The following is a 16,999-nucleotide window of genomic DNA, read 5'->3' on the forward strand; positions in this document are numbered from 1 at the left end:
GCTACTCGTAACGCATTCCTGCGCGACACCGCTCATGACCGAACTCCAGTCCAAATGTTTCCATTTGCTGTCGACACCCCTCAAAAATGAAACATTGAGTGCGTGACACTTGACTCAAATGGGGCAGATCATCTTTCACAGTTGTTCCACATCTTATTTTTTAGCTTTTCAAATGGAAGATTAAGCGGGGTTTTGTTTTCATTTATTGGCTTTTTACGTAAGTGCTCATGAAAACAGCAGCAGCTTGGGCTTTATTTTTATGGTCTTGTACTCGACCACAAGGGAAACTAGAAATTGGTGATTTGGATGGTTAACAGAATAACAAACTGACATTGGAAGCGTGGGTGCATAAAACCCCCCCAAAAAATGTCCCTTTTAATCGAACCCAAAGTGTAACAGTCACTTTGGAAACTACCCCAAAGCAGATATTACATGACAAAGTACATGACATAACTTTAGTACGTGACAAACCTTTGCTTGTCAAAGACGTGATAGGTTTCAGTGGTTGTAGCGAGAGGTTCAAAGTTAAGTCAAGCGATTCTAAAGCAGCCGGGATGAGCCTGAAACCCTTGAGGAATTTCCAGTTTGGATCATTTTACAAGACTCGACAAAAGTAGAAATTGTAGGCAGTGCTTTAAACTCCTCCGAAAACGTGCGTGATTTTTTTGGATTATTACATTTATGTTGACAACTTCCTTTGGTGTGCAAGCTTCACGGCCACAACGAAGACGTCGACATGTACCGCTACATACTTTAAAGCCACTAAAACCTCCCTAAAGTACTGTCCATATTCACCCTTTGGTGAGATTTATACAGTAACACTTATACAGTACAGTATGTCCAGAGGTGGGCATTCCATCTCCACAGACTCGTCAGTGACGGACGCCATTTTGCTGACGAATGACACATAAAACTTAAAAAAACAACAAAACAAAAAAAACGGTGGGGACTAAGCACCGAGTGGGTTTTCCTTCATCTGTGTAATCGCAAAAACCAGAAGAAACCACAAAATATGTCACCTTTGGACTAATTCCAGTGCAGTAATTTTGTACAAAATCCTACCTACTGACTGACCTGCTAATCAAGGTCTGTGTTGGGAGCACCTGGGGCGAAACGGCGCCACGCTAAACGGGTCGTCCAGACTCCGCCCCCCGATGGACCAAGAGTGCAGAGGCCCCACGGCTACCGAGCCTACAGCGGCCTGCCGTCCCACCCGGGACACCACGCGGTGCACCGCCACTGGCTGCTGCGGCAGAGGCGTCGGCCGGCTCGGGGGGTGCCATCGACCGGCCTCCGCGTGCACCCTCCTCTTGCCGAACGGCGCCTGGAGGAAAACGTCGGGTGACGACTCGGGTAGCTCGTGGGCAAAGAAGGTGTTACTTGCCGCCGTCTTGTTTTTAAAAGGGGCCAGCAGGAAGATGTCGGGCGTGGGGGGGTTGGCGGGGGGTTGATTTTGCGCGGTGGCAGGTTTTGCTCCCGGGCTGGCAGAGGTTCCGCTGCGCTCCTCCGGGGGAATCATACATTCAGCTGCTTTCTCCTGCGTCTCTTTGGTGACCACAGCAGACGCCAATGTCCCACCTCTGCCACCTTGCGCGTTAGTGGACAGCGCCACCTGGTGGTCTGTGTATCAAAATAATGGACAAGTAAGCTGGAGAGTTGCCACCTTTTTCATTTGCCTACACATTGAAGAGACTCAGAAGAATGACTCAAAACACATACACCAAAAAAAAAAATAAAACCGCAACAACAAAAAAAAGAGGACTGTCACTTTAAGTATCCTTAACGTTTGTTCTTACCTGATTAGAAAGTATCAGCTCTCTGGATAAAATAAATGTTGATTTGCGCATTAAAACAATATTTCCCAAGCATTAATTTGAAGCCCGGCACATATTTTATGAGAAACATTTTTCACAATTTGCAAATAAGTACAACATTTGGAATTTACGAAGTATGTTTTGTAGACCATAACCAAAAATAAATAAAATGTTCATTTGACTCTGACATGTACAATATATCCGTCTATCCACTATCTGTCTGTGACTGCTGTCTCCGGGCATTAGGCGGGGGACACCCTGAACGCGTTGCCAGCCAACGGCGGTATTCCAAAACATTGACATCAAAAAGAATAATGACAAATGAGTGATAATCAATCACCAGCCTGCAAGCGGACGTTCACATTTGCATTTTATTTGGCCATCCCTTTCGAATGATGTCACAACAAACAGAAGGAGCACAAGAAAAGATAGCACAGCACTGATTGGTGTGGGTTTGTGGGCCATGAACACAAGCAAGGAGGCTGGAGGAAAACATCAGCTGATTCTACTTCAATGTGGATCGCACTGCCTGTTTGTCGCTTACGTGCTTTTAGCGCCCAGCTCGGGAGTTGCATAGGTTCAAACTACGAAATGACTGCACTCTCGACAAGATGGAGGGCAACAAAGAAGTCTCTGCTGTTTGGATTGAACAACTTGAGTCAGGACAAGACATTTTAGTTCTTGAAATACATTTGTCAAATATGGAGGAAAATGGTTCTTCAGCTAATACCGAGACATTGTGGAGAATGATATGCTTCCAACTTTGTGGGAACAGTTTGGCGCAAGTGCCATAAGGAGACCAAATATAGTTTTGGGGGTTTTTTTTCTGTTTTTGACTTCTTGACAGAGGCTAAGCAGGCGAAAACAAGGCAATGGCCTGCGGCGCCAAGTCCCTCATAAAAACGGACCGTTGTCTTCTATTTGAAACATTTTTTTGTCATGTTTGAATAAACGTCAAAATGATTCAAACGATCATGGTCGTTTTGACAGCTCCCCCCCGCCCCCCTCCATTCTCATGGAATGGACTATTCCGTCTTCTATCCTGTGCGCGTGCAGACTTAATTCAGCAAGAAGGTTGCAGTTAGCAAAACATTGCTACTATGTGCCTGCTTTCCGTATGGCCACATGTTCCAATACCTTCGTCCATAAAGCGCAACCTTTGGGTAACGTACAGCCTGTGGTCCATAAAGGGACCCCCAAAATGTCCATAGTAACACTCACAGTAACGTCTCAAAGATCTTGAACACAATGTCTGCCATTTTGGTTTGAAGCGGCCATTTTGGGATCATCCCAGGGTGTACATTTTGATAAAGTCATACTGGGAGGGAATTTCCCTAAACATAAGTCGGTGAGGGATGAAGCTTTAACATGTTTTTAGAATTGTCACGGTGTCCGTTTGGTTCCCCAGATATAATGCTACCTTTGCCTTGCAGACATTTTCCCCCTTGGAGTGCGTTTTGACCAACAAAGTCATGTGACTCAGAGTAGTGTTCCACCTGAGACAACACTGTGCTTCCAGAAGTGTAACCCACAAATTATTTGCAGAAACACGGGTACCGGAACTCACACACGCACACACTCACACACACACTCACAGGACACCAACACAAAGACTCAATGACACTGCCATGCTTTTCCAAAACAACAAAAATTGACAAAGCGAAGCTAAACATTACCCCCTAAAAAGCATGTTTTTTTTTCCGCTCGGCAGATGAAATGAAACAAGAAGCACGCACACGCATACACAGAAAGAAAATACCCCCCACCTGGCAATAAAACGGTTTTGTTTTGGAATACAAATATAGTCCTTCATATCAGTCCATGTAAACACACGAAAACGTTTTGTACAAAGGAAGAGGAGCAGGGACTGAACAGGATTCCCACAGCTAACATATCATATAATATTATTAGAGAAACACAAAACAGCACCCCGGGCCCCATCCACACAGACACACGCACACACTCCACAAAGAGGAATGAAATATTCATATACTCTTTCAATATTATCTGACGGATATATGTCATTCTAGATATTTTTGAGACTACTATTCATTTCTTACATTCATTCTCTACCACTCTATTCATATTAACATTTATGGACAGGAAACAAAGTCATATATATCATATATGTATATATCAACAGGAAAGCTATATGACAGTGACTTCATTCTGTACAATGGGGAGTGGTTGACTACTGTATTTACACTAATTGGGAGGGATGTCAGAAATGCGTTTGAATGAGCTCAAGAAAATGGGAATGGATGAGAAGAAGTGTTAAATGTCTGGCGTGTTCTCCCGAGCATTTGGTAGGATTGTTGCAAGAAAATTTGGGCACCGCATTTCCAAGTCAAGTCCAACGACGCATTGAGATTAAACAGACTTTGCGAAAGGGGACATGGAGAAATTTGAATGAGCAAGCGGTGGTTTTGGGTGAGCGCATTCCTTTATAGTCTGGACGCAGAAGGGCGATCTGGCCATCCCCTGTTGTGGAGAGTTTTCGCCGCAAAAAGTCAGATTTGTTGCTTGTGGAATTCTTAAGGGTAGGGGGCAGCTGTCGTCACTACAGGGATCACATAGGTCACTTCCGGTCGAAAAATTTCAAACGGCAACACTAACGAGTCATTCGCTTTGTCACGTCTGGCGCCGCTCCCTGTTGTCAGGGTAACGAAAAAGGCGTCATAACGGCATGTTTACCCAATCTCGCACATTGGACAGTACTGTTGTAGACTGGGGGGGATTATACTGTATAATATAAAAAAAAATAAGAAAACCAGTCCAGTCTTAAACATAGAATACAGTGCCAACCTTTTTTTGAATCATTTCCTACTAAATTCTCAGGAGAATGTGTGAAAATCTCCTGAATATTAATAGTTGCCCCATTTATGCACTACGCTTCTACGGTTATTCACCCACTGGTGCAAAAGCAGAAACATGCATCTTAGAGTTGATATGGCACACTGCTAACCGCTATTAGATAAGCTGCAACTGTCATTGACCGTTTTCGAACAATCTATTGCTAATTTTGAAACTAAAGATGATAATCACAGACTATAGCGGCATCTAGGGATTTTTTTGTAGTCTTTTTTTTCACATTTCCACTGTGGTTCACATATCATTTGATGGCACACTAAAAGGTTAATTTTTTTCCCTCCCCCCCGGGAGCTTTACAAATGCAGGATATGTGGCTATGGCTAATTTCGAAGCAGCTGGAAGGATAACATGTTCCAACAGGTCACCGATATTTTTATAGAACAAAATGGCTATTTCATGAGGTCAGTTAAATAGGAAAATGAATATTAGAGCCACAATGAAAATGAATTGAGAAATAAAGTTATAATTTCACAACACAAAACTCTTAAATTGTGTATTTTAATTCCTGTTTGCAAAAAATGTGGCGTGGCTTTCATTTTTTTTGTGAACTGTAACGATGAGAAAATCTCAATTCTATCTCCCTGGGGGCTGAGTGGGTGCCTGGTTGGAGTGACAGCTGCAATTATAAAGCTGCAGATGTAAAGAAGTGACTTTTCTTGCAGTCTGGATGCTTGACAGACAAGCTAAGGTGCTAAACAAGGCTCGGTTCTGAAGACTTGATCTCCGATGTTGCCTTCTGACAATTTATTGCTTCTCCTTTGTGGAAATATGGTGGTTTCATATCATTCATTCTTTAGAAGGGCAAAAGAAATTGACAGTTCCCATTTCTCTCTTGTCATGGATATGTGTGTAGGGAAAAACATGAATTTTAACCTCTTAAAAAATATATATATACAAATAAAACAGGCCGTGAGGGGAATCCGATCAAGGCAAACGACGACAAAGTCACTTGTGCACAATGAACTACGACCACTTAGCACGAGGCTTATTGTACGTGACGACAATGAGCTATTGTTTTCGCTATCAGACATCATGTAATATTCAAAGGGTTAAGATTGACAAAGGGTGAAGATATGGAGATGGAGAGGAAAAAGATGAGAGAACGGTGAGTTGGCAAAGCCACTTAAGTGGCCGGGCAGGGATGGGATGGGAAATGAGCGGATGGCGAGGGACGGAGCACGCGCTAGAATGAAAATGGCAGCTGTAAGTGAGCCATGGCTCGACTGGAATTCAGTGTTACGGCATCTATGGAATAGCGGCGGGTGTGTGGGGTTGGGGGGTAGCCGGGGTACGGCCTACAAGTCGATGAGCTGGTCCACCAGCAGAAGGGAGCGGGCCAAGCTGGGCAGGCTGGATTCAGAGCCGCCACTGTTACTGCGCGAGTGGCCTCCTGAAACTGGCCCAAAGAGACACGGTGGGGAGGGTGTCGGGCGGGCGGGCGGGGCAAACAAGTTGGGGAGGGAAAGGCAGAGAGGGTGGAGGACGGAGGAGAGAGAAAGCAGAATTGAGCTTTTTAAAGCGCTAATGCTTTATTTTATTTTTAACATTCTTAGGCGACTATGTGAGAAAAGCGCATGCGGCTGATCCTGCAACCCTTCCCAACTTGGGCTACAACAACCCCTTTTTAGAAATGTACCTTGGGAGTTCTTTCGGCCGGTCACGGGGATGGGGTCAAACTCGTCCTCCGTGGCAGCCTCAGCGCTGCTTTGCTGCGGCTCGAAGTCTGAGATGAGGAGTGACGAATCTGCAGCAAAAAAAAAAAAAAAAATGTGGTCACCTCAGGCAATCAAAAGCCACGTTGATGTGGAAAAATTGACAGAAGAGAAAATGCCTTTGATGAACTCAGGCTTTTCCCGACTAGGGATGGATGGATAGTTTCCCCGAGGCATTCGAAAAATTGTTGATAGAATCACCGTTCCACTGGCAATGCCAAAAAGCAGGCGTTAAGCTTCACATAAAAAGCAGATTGCATTCACGCGGTGGATTATCTATTTGCTCAATCATCCATGAAGGTTGTTTATTCGAGCTATTGGTGCACTCAACTGCGATTAGCGCCTCTCCTTCCACGGCGCCCACAGCAGTTTCAAATTAGCAGCGACCGCAGGGACCAGCGCACAAAGGCTGCTTGATGAGTCGTTACCGTGTCACAGCGCCTCCAGCACATTGATTTAGCATCACGCAGCAGGTGGCCCGACAGACACTTCTGCTCTGATTCACAGTCGCCTCAGACGGCGACAGTCAAACGCGTTCGTTCAGCGGGCCCACGACTAAAGGCCAGCTGCGCTTGAAAACACTCCGACGATTCCGCTTCTTGTCTGGTCGCTGTGGCGATGTCTCGGGAGATTTATCGGTGTCACGCATGATGAGATTTTGAAATCCATATTTTCTTGGTCACTCATAAAAAAAAAATCTTCAAATTAGACCAATTGGGAGGTTCCATCTGTCATCCATGTATCTTTCTGTGCTCATAAGCAGGACTCTTCAAGTGCCCACTCGGGAAATTTTACACACCCACCTGATGTTTTGGGCTGCGCGGAGTCTCCAGACAACAGACCAAATTCGTCCAAAGCAGACGCAGCGGAGACGGAGGACGCCGAGGAGGCGGCGCTGCCTGCGGCTCCCGGAGGCGCCGACGGACCGGATATCAGAGAACAGCCCAGGAGAGAGGCGTCTGCCATGATGTGATCTGAGTGAAGGCGGAAGCATGCACAGTGGTTGGCTGTTTTTCCCCCAAACGGTTATCATGACCTCATTGGGACCGGATGGATAATCGCAAGTTACCTTTCTCTGAGTCTTCCACAGAACTGCCAAAAGGATCAGACAAAGACAGCAGGTCGGGAAGCATGAGCGAAGACACGTCTGGAGATTTGAGTCCCTCGATGAGCTTCTCTGAGGGAAAACAAGGAATTCAAAAACGAGACAAATCTTAATCAACTCACCCCTAAACACGATGGTCACCTTTTCTTTGGGGGGGGGGGGGGGGGGTGATAATCTTAATCATTTTCACTCCACCACATGACTTTAAAATGCTTCACTGTGGAGTATGAAACTAAACTACTGCTGGCAATTGGCAAAACGTGAGGATTATTTTGTTGCTGGAGGGCGGGAGGAATCAGATATTTTTCAGAGGATCCTGATCATCTTAATATATAGTTTGAATATATTTTAGTTGTAATTTTGGAGTATATTTTGTACCATGACTAAAGTGTTCCGAATGCATGAAAGCACGTTTACCTGGCGCATTGGACAGTTCAAGTGTATGGAATGGATCTGGGACGACCAACAGCAATGCTCCCGATTCAGTGTCAGTGATGGCTGACGGTGGTTCAGCTACGACGGAAAGATTTATTTTTCACATTTTCTTTTTAAATCCTAGAAAACAAGCCAAATGGATTTGCATGTATTTGTGCAACGGGCAACCTTGTGAGTCTTGTTCTGCATTTTCTCCGTCTGAAGCCTGCAAGCCTGGTATCAGCTCTCCGCACGGCGTTTCACACTCCGAGGGCGGGTCTGCAAACCATTGTCATCCAGATTTTAACGACTCCAGAAAGGCTCTTTCAAGTCAGTACGCATGATTTACCGCTAGGCTTTGCGTCCTTGGGTTTGACTTCATCGGCGGTAAAGCCAGAGAAGCCGTCATTGTCGTCGAACGGGTTCCAGACAGGCGCGGCAGTGATGTCGCCGCTGGAGGCGGGGACGTTCTTTTGGTCCGGGACGAGGTCGCCATGAGGCTGGATGGAGCCAACTTGAGGACTAGAAACAGAACATCCACAACTGATTGACTGAGAGAGTTTGATGTTGTTCAGTTTGCAGGATTTGAGATGACGGTAACTTACTGGACGGTGTCTTCTTCTGCTGCCTGTGAGGAGTCTTCATTGGCTCCGTTGGTGGTGCTCGCTGTGAAGTCACTTGGGACGCGTTTGTGGCTTTGCGCCTCTGCTGTCTTTGGGGAAGCAGGAGGGGTCTGATTTGAGAGAGACAGTCTCTTAGAAGCACTCAGTCACATAAGGGAGTCCCTTTGTTTGCGTTAGAATCCGTTAGAACACAATATTCTTATCCCACCGCAGAAAACTCGGCTGTCTGAGGTGTTGTCGACTGTATTTTTTACCGTCTCGGCTGCTTTTTCCCTGACTTCCGTGGCAGGCAACTGAGCCTGGATGGTCGAAGGTGGACTTGTTTGCTGCGGTTGCTCGGCAGCTGAGTGACCGGCGACTGATTTGCCGGGCGGCGTCTGAGCTGCGGGCGTCTGAGCCTGGACGGGCAGCTTGCGCCGAGCGGGGCGCTGAGGTGCGGCCGGACTGGACGGACACTGCGCCGCCTGCTGCGAGGTGGCAGCAGTCGCGGACGCAGGCGGAGCCATTTGCTGGGCCGACGGCGGCTGTGCTTGGACATCTGCTTTGGAAACGGGTGCCGCTACGGCGGCAGCGGCTGTGCCTTCCGCTGCTGGAGCAAGCTGCATGGTACAAAGACAAATAAAAGGAAATTACATGCGTCGTCAGGGAAACACCTCAGCGAAGGGTCCCCCCATCTGTGTGTGCAGTACCTGCTTCTGTGCCACTGCAGCCTGGCTGGAGTTGTTTTGTGATTGGATGAGAGGCAAAGCACAGGTCTGCGCCTTCTGCGACTGCAGGGCCGCAGCTGGCTGCGAGAGGTCCAAGCTGACTCCTACGGGAGATATGAAGTGATTTCTATCTCCCAACGCAACCCACGTAGCGCATAAGGGCACCAAGTCAAGAGAATCTCATTTCTAATCCCATCTTCTGACATGTGTTTTTGATCCGTTTCAATTGAGAACGGCGCACAATGGACTTGAGGGTCCGCAGTCTTGGCACGCATTTTTATTCCACTGCTCTGTAACGAATAGGAGGAGAAAGGAGGAGTTCCGCCACATACCAACAGGCTGAGCTGTCCCACCGGAGAGATTAGCCCGCTTGCGAGGGGTAAGGGCAGCGGGCTGAATGGGAAGGATGCCGGCAGTGGCCTGAGTGTGAGCTGCTTTGGGCCTCTGGCGAGGGGTGATGGACGTTTCAGTGGTTGGGATCGGGTCGGTCAGTCTGGCGACAAAAGATGGGGGTTAGTTAGCCTGATTGTATGTCATGACAGGGACCTTACAATTATTAAGCCGGTGTCCATTACAAATATTAGCACATTTTAAACGGTAATCCAAGAAGGTGAGTTCTACCTGGGCTTGGCCTGACTTTTCTTGGCTGCAGCAGCTTCGCTCGCTTTGATTGGCTCGGGAAGTTTGGTAGGAATTGCAGAATTCTTGAAGCAGAGTGGAGGAGGGATTTTTTAAAAACTTTTCAATCACAACAAAGCGGGGTGGGGTGGGGGGACCAGGCAATGCAGCCAGTTGACAGACACATACAGCAATGTTATCATGTGACTGGATTGGTACCCTTTCATTATGTTGCAACCGAATGATCTTGCTTTCGCGGGTCACACTTAGTAAAAAGCATGTGAAAATCAATCATAGATGGCGGCACGAAAAGGAAAATCGTTACAGACCTTCAGATTCTGAACAGGACAAGTACGCTGCGCCAGTTTGAAGGCAAAGTAGGACACCTGGTAGATATCTGGCCTTTTGTCTGGGTCAGGCTCCAGCATGTAGCCTGCAAAAACACAACACAGAGGGTCACACCCCCAAAATAAATAGATACATAAATAAACAAATAGAGAGAGAGGAGCTACTGAGTCATAAGACCGTTGCTTTGTGACGGCACAATTTGCATAGCAACTGTTGCATCATAAAAAAAGTGTTAAGAGAGACTAACGAATGAGGCAGTGAAGATCGTAAGAGTAGCGGGAGTTGTCCGGAATGGTGAAACTGCCATCGCATATGGCCACCTGGCTTTCACCAAAGGGCAGAGTGAAGAAGCACAACTTGTAGAGCAAACAGCCCAGCGCCTGGAAAAGGAACACCACATGCACGCCCCGTCACACCAAAAAATAAAAATAAAAAATCACCAAACCCAGACGAGAGGAGCGATCAAAACATCACAGCCCAGCACACAGCAAACACCGGACGAGAGGCTTTTAGCTTGTTAAATATATCCAACGCGTGTCATCGATCACAATCGTTCTCAAAGCACAATTTGGATGAATTGCGTTTCAATAAATTCATTAGTGTTGACCGAAACGCAGGCTCAGGCTGCAACGTTGACTTGTTTCACGACGGCACAGCAGAAAGCCTCTGCTGTTTAATAAGCGAAACTATTCCGTAACACACCCTTGGGTGTCCAGGAGGGGGAGGAATTCCAGGTCCAATCACACCGATGTCTAATTATAGATTATCCGATGGCTGCTTTGAATAAATGGCTCCCCTAAGAGTGACACAATGTAACCAGGGCAATCTTTCATCGAGGAAATTATGCAACTAAGCATCTCTGAATCTAAAGCGGTGCACACACAAACAGATAACCAGGACGCATTAAAGTTTTTTTTACCCTCTATTTTCCGATCTGTCAGAAAAAGCCCGATCGTGTGATGTCTCTTAACGATGATCCTGATCATCGCGTGGTGTGTGTCGTTTGAAGTAAACAGCAGCCCAATTCTTGGATGTCTCGCAGATATTTTGACCGATTAGTCCGTTTGTAGTGTGTTAAATATTTTTCTTTCCCGATCCGCTTGGAAAATGGTCGGGCACGACAATCGTTAATGTTACGCCGATATTACTGATTGCAAATCTTTGTGCGGCATATTTTCAGGTTTGACGTCTCCTTGCCAAATCATCGTCATTTGTCGCCATGATGCATGCCATCTTTACCAACCCAGATATCCGCTTTGGTGGTGATGATTTTGTTGTTGTAGAGGTTCACCATCTCAGGTGCGCGATATGACAAAGTGGTGTATCTGGTGGGGGGCAAAACAGAAAAAAATATGTAGTGAACTTTAAAAAAGACATACAACATTAAGTCCCAGTTACATGACTCGAAAAATAATCATGAACACACACACACACACACGCTCACTTTTTAATCTCTTCCTCCACAGCGGTCACGCCTTCAGTCTGTGGACTCAGGGACTTGTTAGTGGCGCTGCCAAAGTCGCAGAGCACGTAATGACCTTTGTCGTGCAGGAGGATGTTCTCCACCTATACGCAGAAAAGATGACACTTGACAGGGACACTTAGAGGCAACCGCCAAAGTGGCTCAGTCACGGACCTTCTCTGGCACTTTGCGTAATGAAAGGAAAAAAAACCCCAAAAAAACCCTCAACTTCACATGGTGTCAATTAGAATTCAGTTCATCTTTCACATTCTTGGTGTTGTAATAGGAACACCAAAATAGAAAGTGCAAAAAGCGAGTATGTTTGGACATATTGCAAGCATTTTCTTGTGAATGTGTCACCTTAAGGTCTCGGTGGGTGATGGGTGTCTTGCGCTGGTGCAGGCGAGACACGGCGTCGCAGGTGTCGCAAAAGATCTGAAGCACCTCCGTCTCTGTGAAGCCCGTCTGCAGCCTTTGATTCATCAAATTAACAACCTGGCCGCCTGCAAAATAATCATATGCAAGATGCAAACGCATAGATTATCTACAGTATATCTCTGCATAGATGGATAGATAACTCTTTTCTGGTGATTTGAAAGTCTGTTCAAGTGGGTCATGCTGATAAAATATCCTCTACACGCTTAATTAAGGTTCCCCCGGCACCTTCTCCCAAACCAGATTTATTCATGTTTGGTGATGTGTCCGCTCCATGCGCCACATGCACAGATCCGCGACCCTATTTGACAAGTGTAAATCGGAGGCTTGTTGGGGAATCGCCGCCTTCATCGGTGAAAAGACAAGCAAAAGCCGTGGGGGCTCACACGCATTTACGTCACACTCGCTTTTTTTATTTTTAAGGTAGCACCCCTCCGAGCGCTCTGCCTCTTGTCATCATGGTAACAAAAGTCAGACTATGCATTGGCACTTACCCTTGCAGTAGTCCATCAGTATAAAGACCTCCCACACGTCCCTTGACCCCATGGCTGTGATGCTGGAGTCCAGATAGCCCACAATATTCTTGTGGCCCACGAGGTCCTTCTGCGAAAACGCAAAAAGCCGCGACCCAAATAGAGCAACGTCAGCCCACAGGAAGTTTGCGCGAGACATGCCAATTATCACCAACAAGAAAGTTTGGAAGCAATGAGTGAGCGTGGATTGCAAGGCTATCCACAGGACACTTATGGGGTTGTGTACTTTTTTTTTTTTTTTTAATGCGCAATGAGGAAAGGTGTAAACTACCAACACTCCAGCTGAGGCAGTCTAGACTAAATGCGCGTGTGCAGCCCCAGTACACTAACAAAGTGAGCGTCGCAATGTGCAGAGAAAAGGAATGAGGCAGAATGTTGAGATAACGTCGCCCACAGAGAATGCGAGTCAATGTTGGTTTTTAAAAGAAAACACTGCAGGGTGGAGCCCGGCAGATAAAACATGTCAGACGGGGGCTCCAAACTTTCAGCTCGGTGTCGTGTTTCTCAGCCGAAACAGCTTACGGGTGACAAGAGAACAGTCAGGTCAAAATTTGCGTGAATATTAAAATCAGTCGGGGGGGGGGGGTGGTACAAAAGCAACAAGACTGAGAAAACAGCAGCAGCATACTACCAAGTCAATTAATTTACTCACAGGCGTGTTATGCGGAGTGTGTGTGTGCATGTTGACAGACTTTCGCGTGTTTCAACAGAAGATTTTTTTTCCCCATCAATTTTCATCGACTCACCATGATCTGAATCTCGCATTTGCACACCTGCAGGTCGTACTCATTGTTGACGTACATCCTCTTGAGGGCGCAGCGCACGCCCTGGTTTGTTTTCACCAGGAACACGATTGCAAAGCCACCTGCGAAGACAATGCGCGCAACAATAGCAGCAGTCAATTTTCAAGGCGTGTCAACTGGATGCGCCGTTGATCAAATGTTGATCAAGGCATACAAAAGCGTGTTCAAATACTCTCAATGAACATGGTCGGGACTCGGAACAAATGGCTGAGGCCCTTACAGTGTTATGCATTAGTCATGTCTTTGCTGCAGGGTTGATATACTGTACAGGCCGACATGGCGGCCTTACCATCTGCTGCAGCTCAGGCCGCAAATTCACTTTGCGGCGTTCGGGCTGGATGGCTCGTCTTCGATTTCAGGCTGATGTTTCGCGCTTACCTCGGCGTGCGATATTGATTTATACAACAGTGCGGTGCCTGAAAACTGCGTGACATTCCCATACAGCCCAATGTAAAGTAAGTTCAGCCACAACATGAGGTACCTCTGCACCTCCGAGAGAGAACTGACCCAAGAGCTGTTCTGAAGCTTCACACGACTGTAACTTTATGCCATAGCAGCAATGGCCCATGTATCCCATATGCCAAATGGAACACTCGACAACGTTTCCTGTTATTTGATGCATGGACGCATTACTTGGCAGTTAGAGCAATATTCTGCAAGTGAATAAACGCGGGGCTAAAAATATGCATAATCCACAGGGATCAGTATGACAAAGCTTCTCAAAGTGGGGTAACAAGTACCAAGAGGGACATGCAGTCTCCCTCTAGTGGCTGGCGAGATCATGACTGCCCACTTGCAGTTTCAATTGTATTTCGCTTGAATTCAAGACTCTCACACTTATCATTTAAAACTGTTTGTTTTGACATTATTCATGTACAATTTGTTGAGAGTTTTATGTGCCATAAATGTTAAGTGAATCGTTATTTAAGTACGCCTTATTACAAAATTCCTACATCGAAGAGCAATTTTCAAATTGGATGATGGTTTAAAAGGTTTTAAAACGTCAGTATGAGAAGCCTTGGATGGAATCCAGCACAGGAGCACGCAGAAAAGAAAATCTTACTCCCTATCAAATATGACTTTATTGACAAGGCAATACTTTTCAAAGATGATTTTAATAATCTCATTTATCAAGTAGGAAAAACACCTCTCAGTATGCAACCTGTTAACAATTGACACACAGCATTGTCTTTGACGGTAGCAATCAAAACAAAAGCATCGACTTCGTGATATTTCTGACGCTGCTTTCGTAGCGGCTCTCTCCATTTAATGAGGACACAGGGAGCGCAATTTACATGGAAAATAGATGTTTATACGGTCTTAATCTCATAAGCAGGCAAAGTGGATTTTATGTTGTCTTATCCTCCCACCTCAGTCGCACAAAATGAAATTATCTTACCAGTCAGTTTCTAATTTCATTTCATTCTCGCAATCGATGATGGAGCTCGCTTCTTGGGTCATTTACCTCAAAAGGGAGACCATAGAGAGTCAGTTTTGAGCCACTGGATCTAATACAGCAGGGGGAAGGAAGCTACGGCCCCCCCGCCCCACAAGCATTAGATTCAGCCCGCGGTGCAATTCTAGAAACAAATAAAACCTCGGTGGAGCACAGTTATTAAGAATGTGTAATCATCAAATACTAGTTCCATCACATCACGTTCGTTGTTCGCACTTCTATGGATGAATCTCGGCTCGTTGTGAGTTTTTATTCTGGCGACCAGTCCAAACCACTTTAGTAGACTACAAATGTCCCACTGACAAATTAGACACGTGTACTTGTAAATGCTGTGTTTAGTGAGTGATGTGCCGATCTATACGAGTCGGGTAAAGTCCTTGGAATACGACAACTACCAATACCAAATGAATGGCTACAAAGAGGTGAAGTTATCTCAGTGGAGTGGAAACGGGGAGGTGAGAGTCGAATGGTTTTCATTCTTAATTACTACCAAATGTTTGGACCTTTTCTCAGTGACAAGGAGCATGCAGACGAACGGGAGTGAGACACATTAAAGTGGTCAAAATAGTGCACCATGTTGAAATGTTGATTTCATGGTTTTATCAGTTCCAGTTTGAAAGCATTAAGATTATTTAATTGCTGGATGATAAGGCTAGGGGGATATTTTAAAGGCTTTCTCGAGCTCGGGAAATGTATTCCACTATTCACAATGTTTGCAGTACAGGGCATGGATGTGCAATGTGATTTTTGAAAAGTAAAATGTGTGCCTCGGCTCATGGCTCGACTGAAGGTTGGTAAACACTGATAACAGACAAGTGACAACAAATACCCCCCACCCCCACTCCTCCCCCCTTCACCTTCGGCTATGATCTCCTCCACGGTGACTTGGTGGCGGCCCACAGCGAAGGCTCGCCCGATGAAGTTCCCCCCGGCGTGGCTGGACCCGGAGCTGCTGCCACCTCCTCCGGAACCCGGTCCGGAGCTGACCAATTCCCGACGGGAATCGAAAAACTTCCTCATGGCGTCAAAAGCGACAGGATAACAGATTTGGGGCTTACTGGGGATGCTTTGTCGTTGTTTCTATTTGCAGCATCCAAATGCGAAAAGTGTCACTGACGCCAAATCATAGATTTTTGGAGGCAAAATGAAAATTGGCACGACGTACACGGTTGCGCCTAGCTGTTATGTAATTTAATTAGATACCAGCGGGGAGGCTATAGTAGCATCCTCTGGGTAACGCACGCCAATTCCCTTTTTGTAGCTATTTAGCTCGTTTTATCCGACGAAAACATCGGCGTTCTCTTCCATCCCTCGTCGCAGCTAGCTAACTGCTAGCTCCTCACGCGCTATGACATTTCGTGTTTAAGGTTAACCGGTTATCCTCTCACGTTGAGGGGCTTCGAGTGCGCTGGAAAACAGCCTCGCTCGACCAATATTTCCATCCTCAGTAGAGCTGTGCGGTCGTTCGGTGGGACGTATCCGCGCGGGTAGCCATTTAATCAGATCAGCTGAGGATCTAACTGATTTTTGGGGTTACTTCGCTAACAGATTCTCGTCAAACACACGATTTTGAATAAAGCTCCAAACGTGACACGTCCCTAAAAATGAGTAAAGAGCGGCCGGAGTTTTTTTTTCTTTTGGTCAGCCCTCTGCTCCGATCTCTGCAACCACAGCGTTCTCTGGCTGCCAAGCATATCGCAACATCCCTAGCTGTTGCAGTTCATAGCGCGGGATTGTGGGTAATGTAGTGCAGCAAACGCAGCTGCCGATTCTCCTCCCTCGTTGAGTATGTGGTCATAGCGACGTTCACGCCAGTGGGTGAGACCAAAAAGCACCAGTGATAAATGGTTTACGCCCTCGTCAGCTTGTTTGATTATCGCTCAATTACACGCGGGGTAATAAAAACGTTTGTACTTCAATCGAATGAATTAAAATTAATATAGACTGGTAGCAAAACAGCAGCAATGCTAGCAGAGCTTTGTGTTACTAAGAAGTAATGTAAATGACCAAAATGCAATTAAGGTCTTGAATGCAACAGTGTTGAGGGATTACTATTCCCACAAGGCATTGAATACGTCTTTCGAAAGAAGCGTCTGTC

At 46.2% G+C, this 16,999-nt stretch overlaps 1 protein-coding gene across 2 annotated transcripts; it reads right to left on the reverse strand.

Moving 5' to 3' along the window:
- Window positions 1-345: 345 nt before the first annotated feature.
- On the reverse strand, window positions 346-16,916 carry aak1b (AP2 associated kinase 1b). Of its 2 annotated transcripts, none has more exons than XM_052051460.1 (20): window positions 15,759-16,916; window positions 13,389-13,507; window positions 12,604-12,712; window positions 12,035-12,177; window positions 11,657-11,778; window positions 11,456-11,537; window positions 10,460-10,592; window positions 10,194-10,297; window positions 9,868-9,950; window positions 9,579-9,739; window positions 9,229-9,350; window positions 8,794-9,138; window positions 8,522-8,649; window positions 8,266-8,438; window positions 8,106-8,195; window positions 7,920-8,015; window positions 7,467-7,574; window positions 7,201-7,371; window positions 6,322-6,429; window positions 346-1,620 (listed from the first exon to the last, which is right to left on the reverse strand). In XM_052051460.1, exons 1-20 carry the CDS (start codon window positions 15,919-15,921, stop codon window positions 1,082-1,084), a joined length of 3,099 nt encoding a protein of 1,032 aa, XP_051907420.1. In that variant the 5' UTR covers window positions 15,922-16,916; the 3' UTR covers window positions 346-1,081. The 2 variants fall into 2 exon arrangements, with proteins under 2 accessions (XP_051907420.1, XP_051907421.1); XM_052051461.1 differs by lacking the exon at window positions 346-1,620 and adding an exon at window positions 2,172-6,081.
- Between the last annotated feature and the right edge of the window lie 83 nt (window positions 16,917-16,999).

The sequence above is a fragment of the Hippocampus zosterae genome, chromosome 18 (genome assembly GCF_025434085.1).
Source record: "Hippocampus zosterae strain Florida chromosome 18, ASM2543408v3, whole genome shotgun sequence".
Taxonomy (NCBI): Eukaryota; Metazoa; Chordata; class Actinopteri; order Syngnathiformes; family Syngnathidae; genus Hippocampus; species Hippocampus zosterae.

Coding starts and splice junctions, on each gene's coding strand:
- aak1b (XM_052051460.1), bottom strand. CDS start 15,921: ATGAGGAAGTTTTTCGATTCCCGTCGGGAATTGGTCAGCTCCGGACCG. Junction 11,779..12,034: donor TCACCCACCGAGACCTTAAG/GTGACACATTCA, acceptor TTCTGCGTATAG/GTGGAGAACATCCTCCTGCA. Junction 7,575..7,919: donor TGAACTGTCCAATGCGCCAG/GTAAACGTGCTT, acceptor GTTTTCCCTCAG/AGAAGCTCATCGAGGGACTC.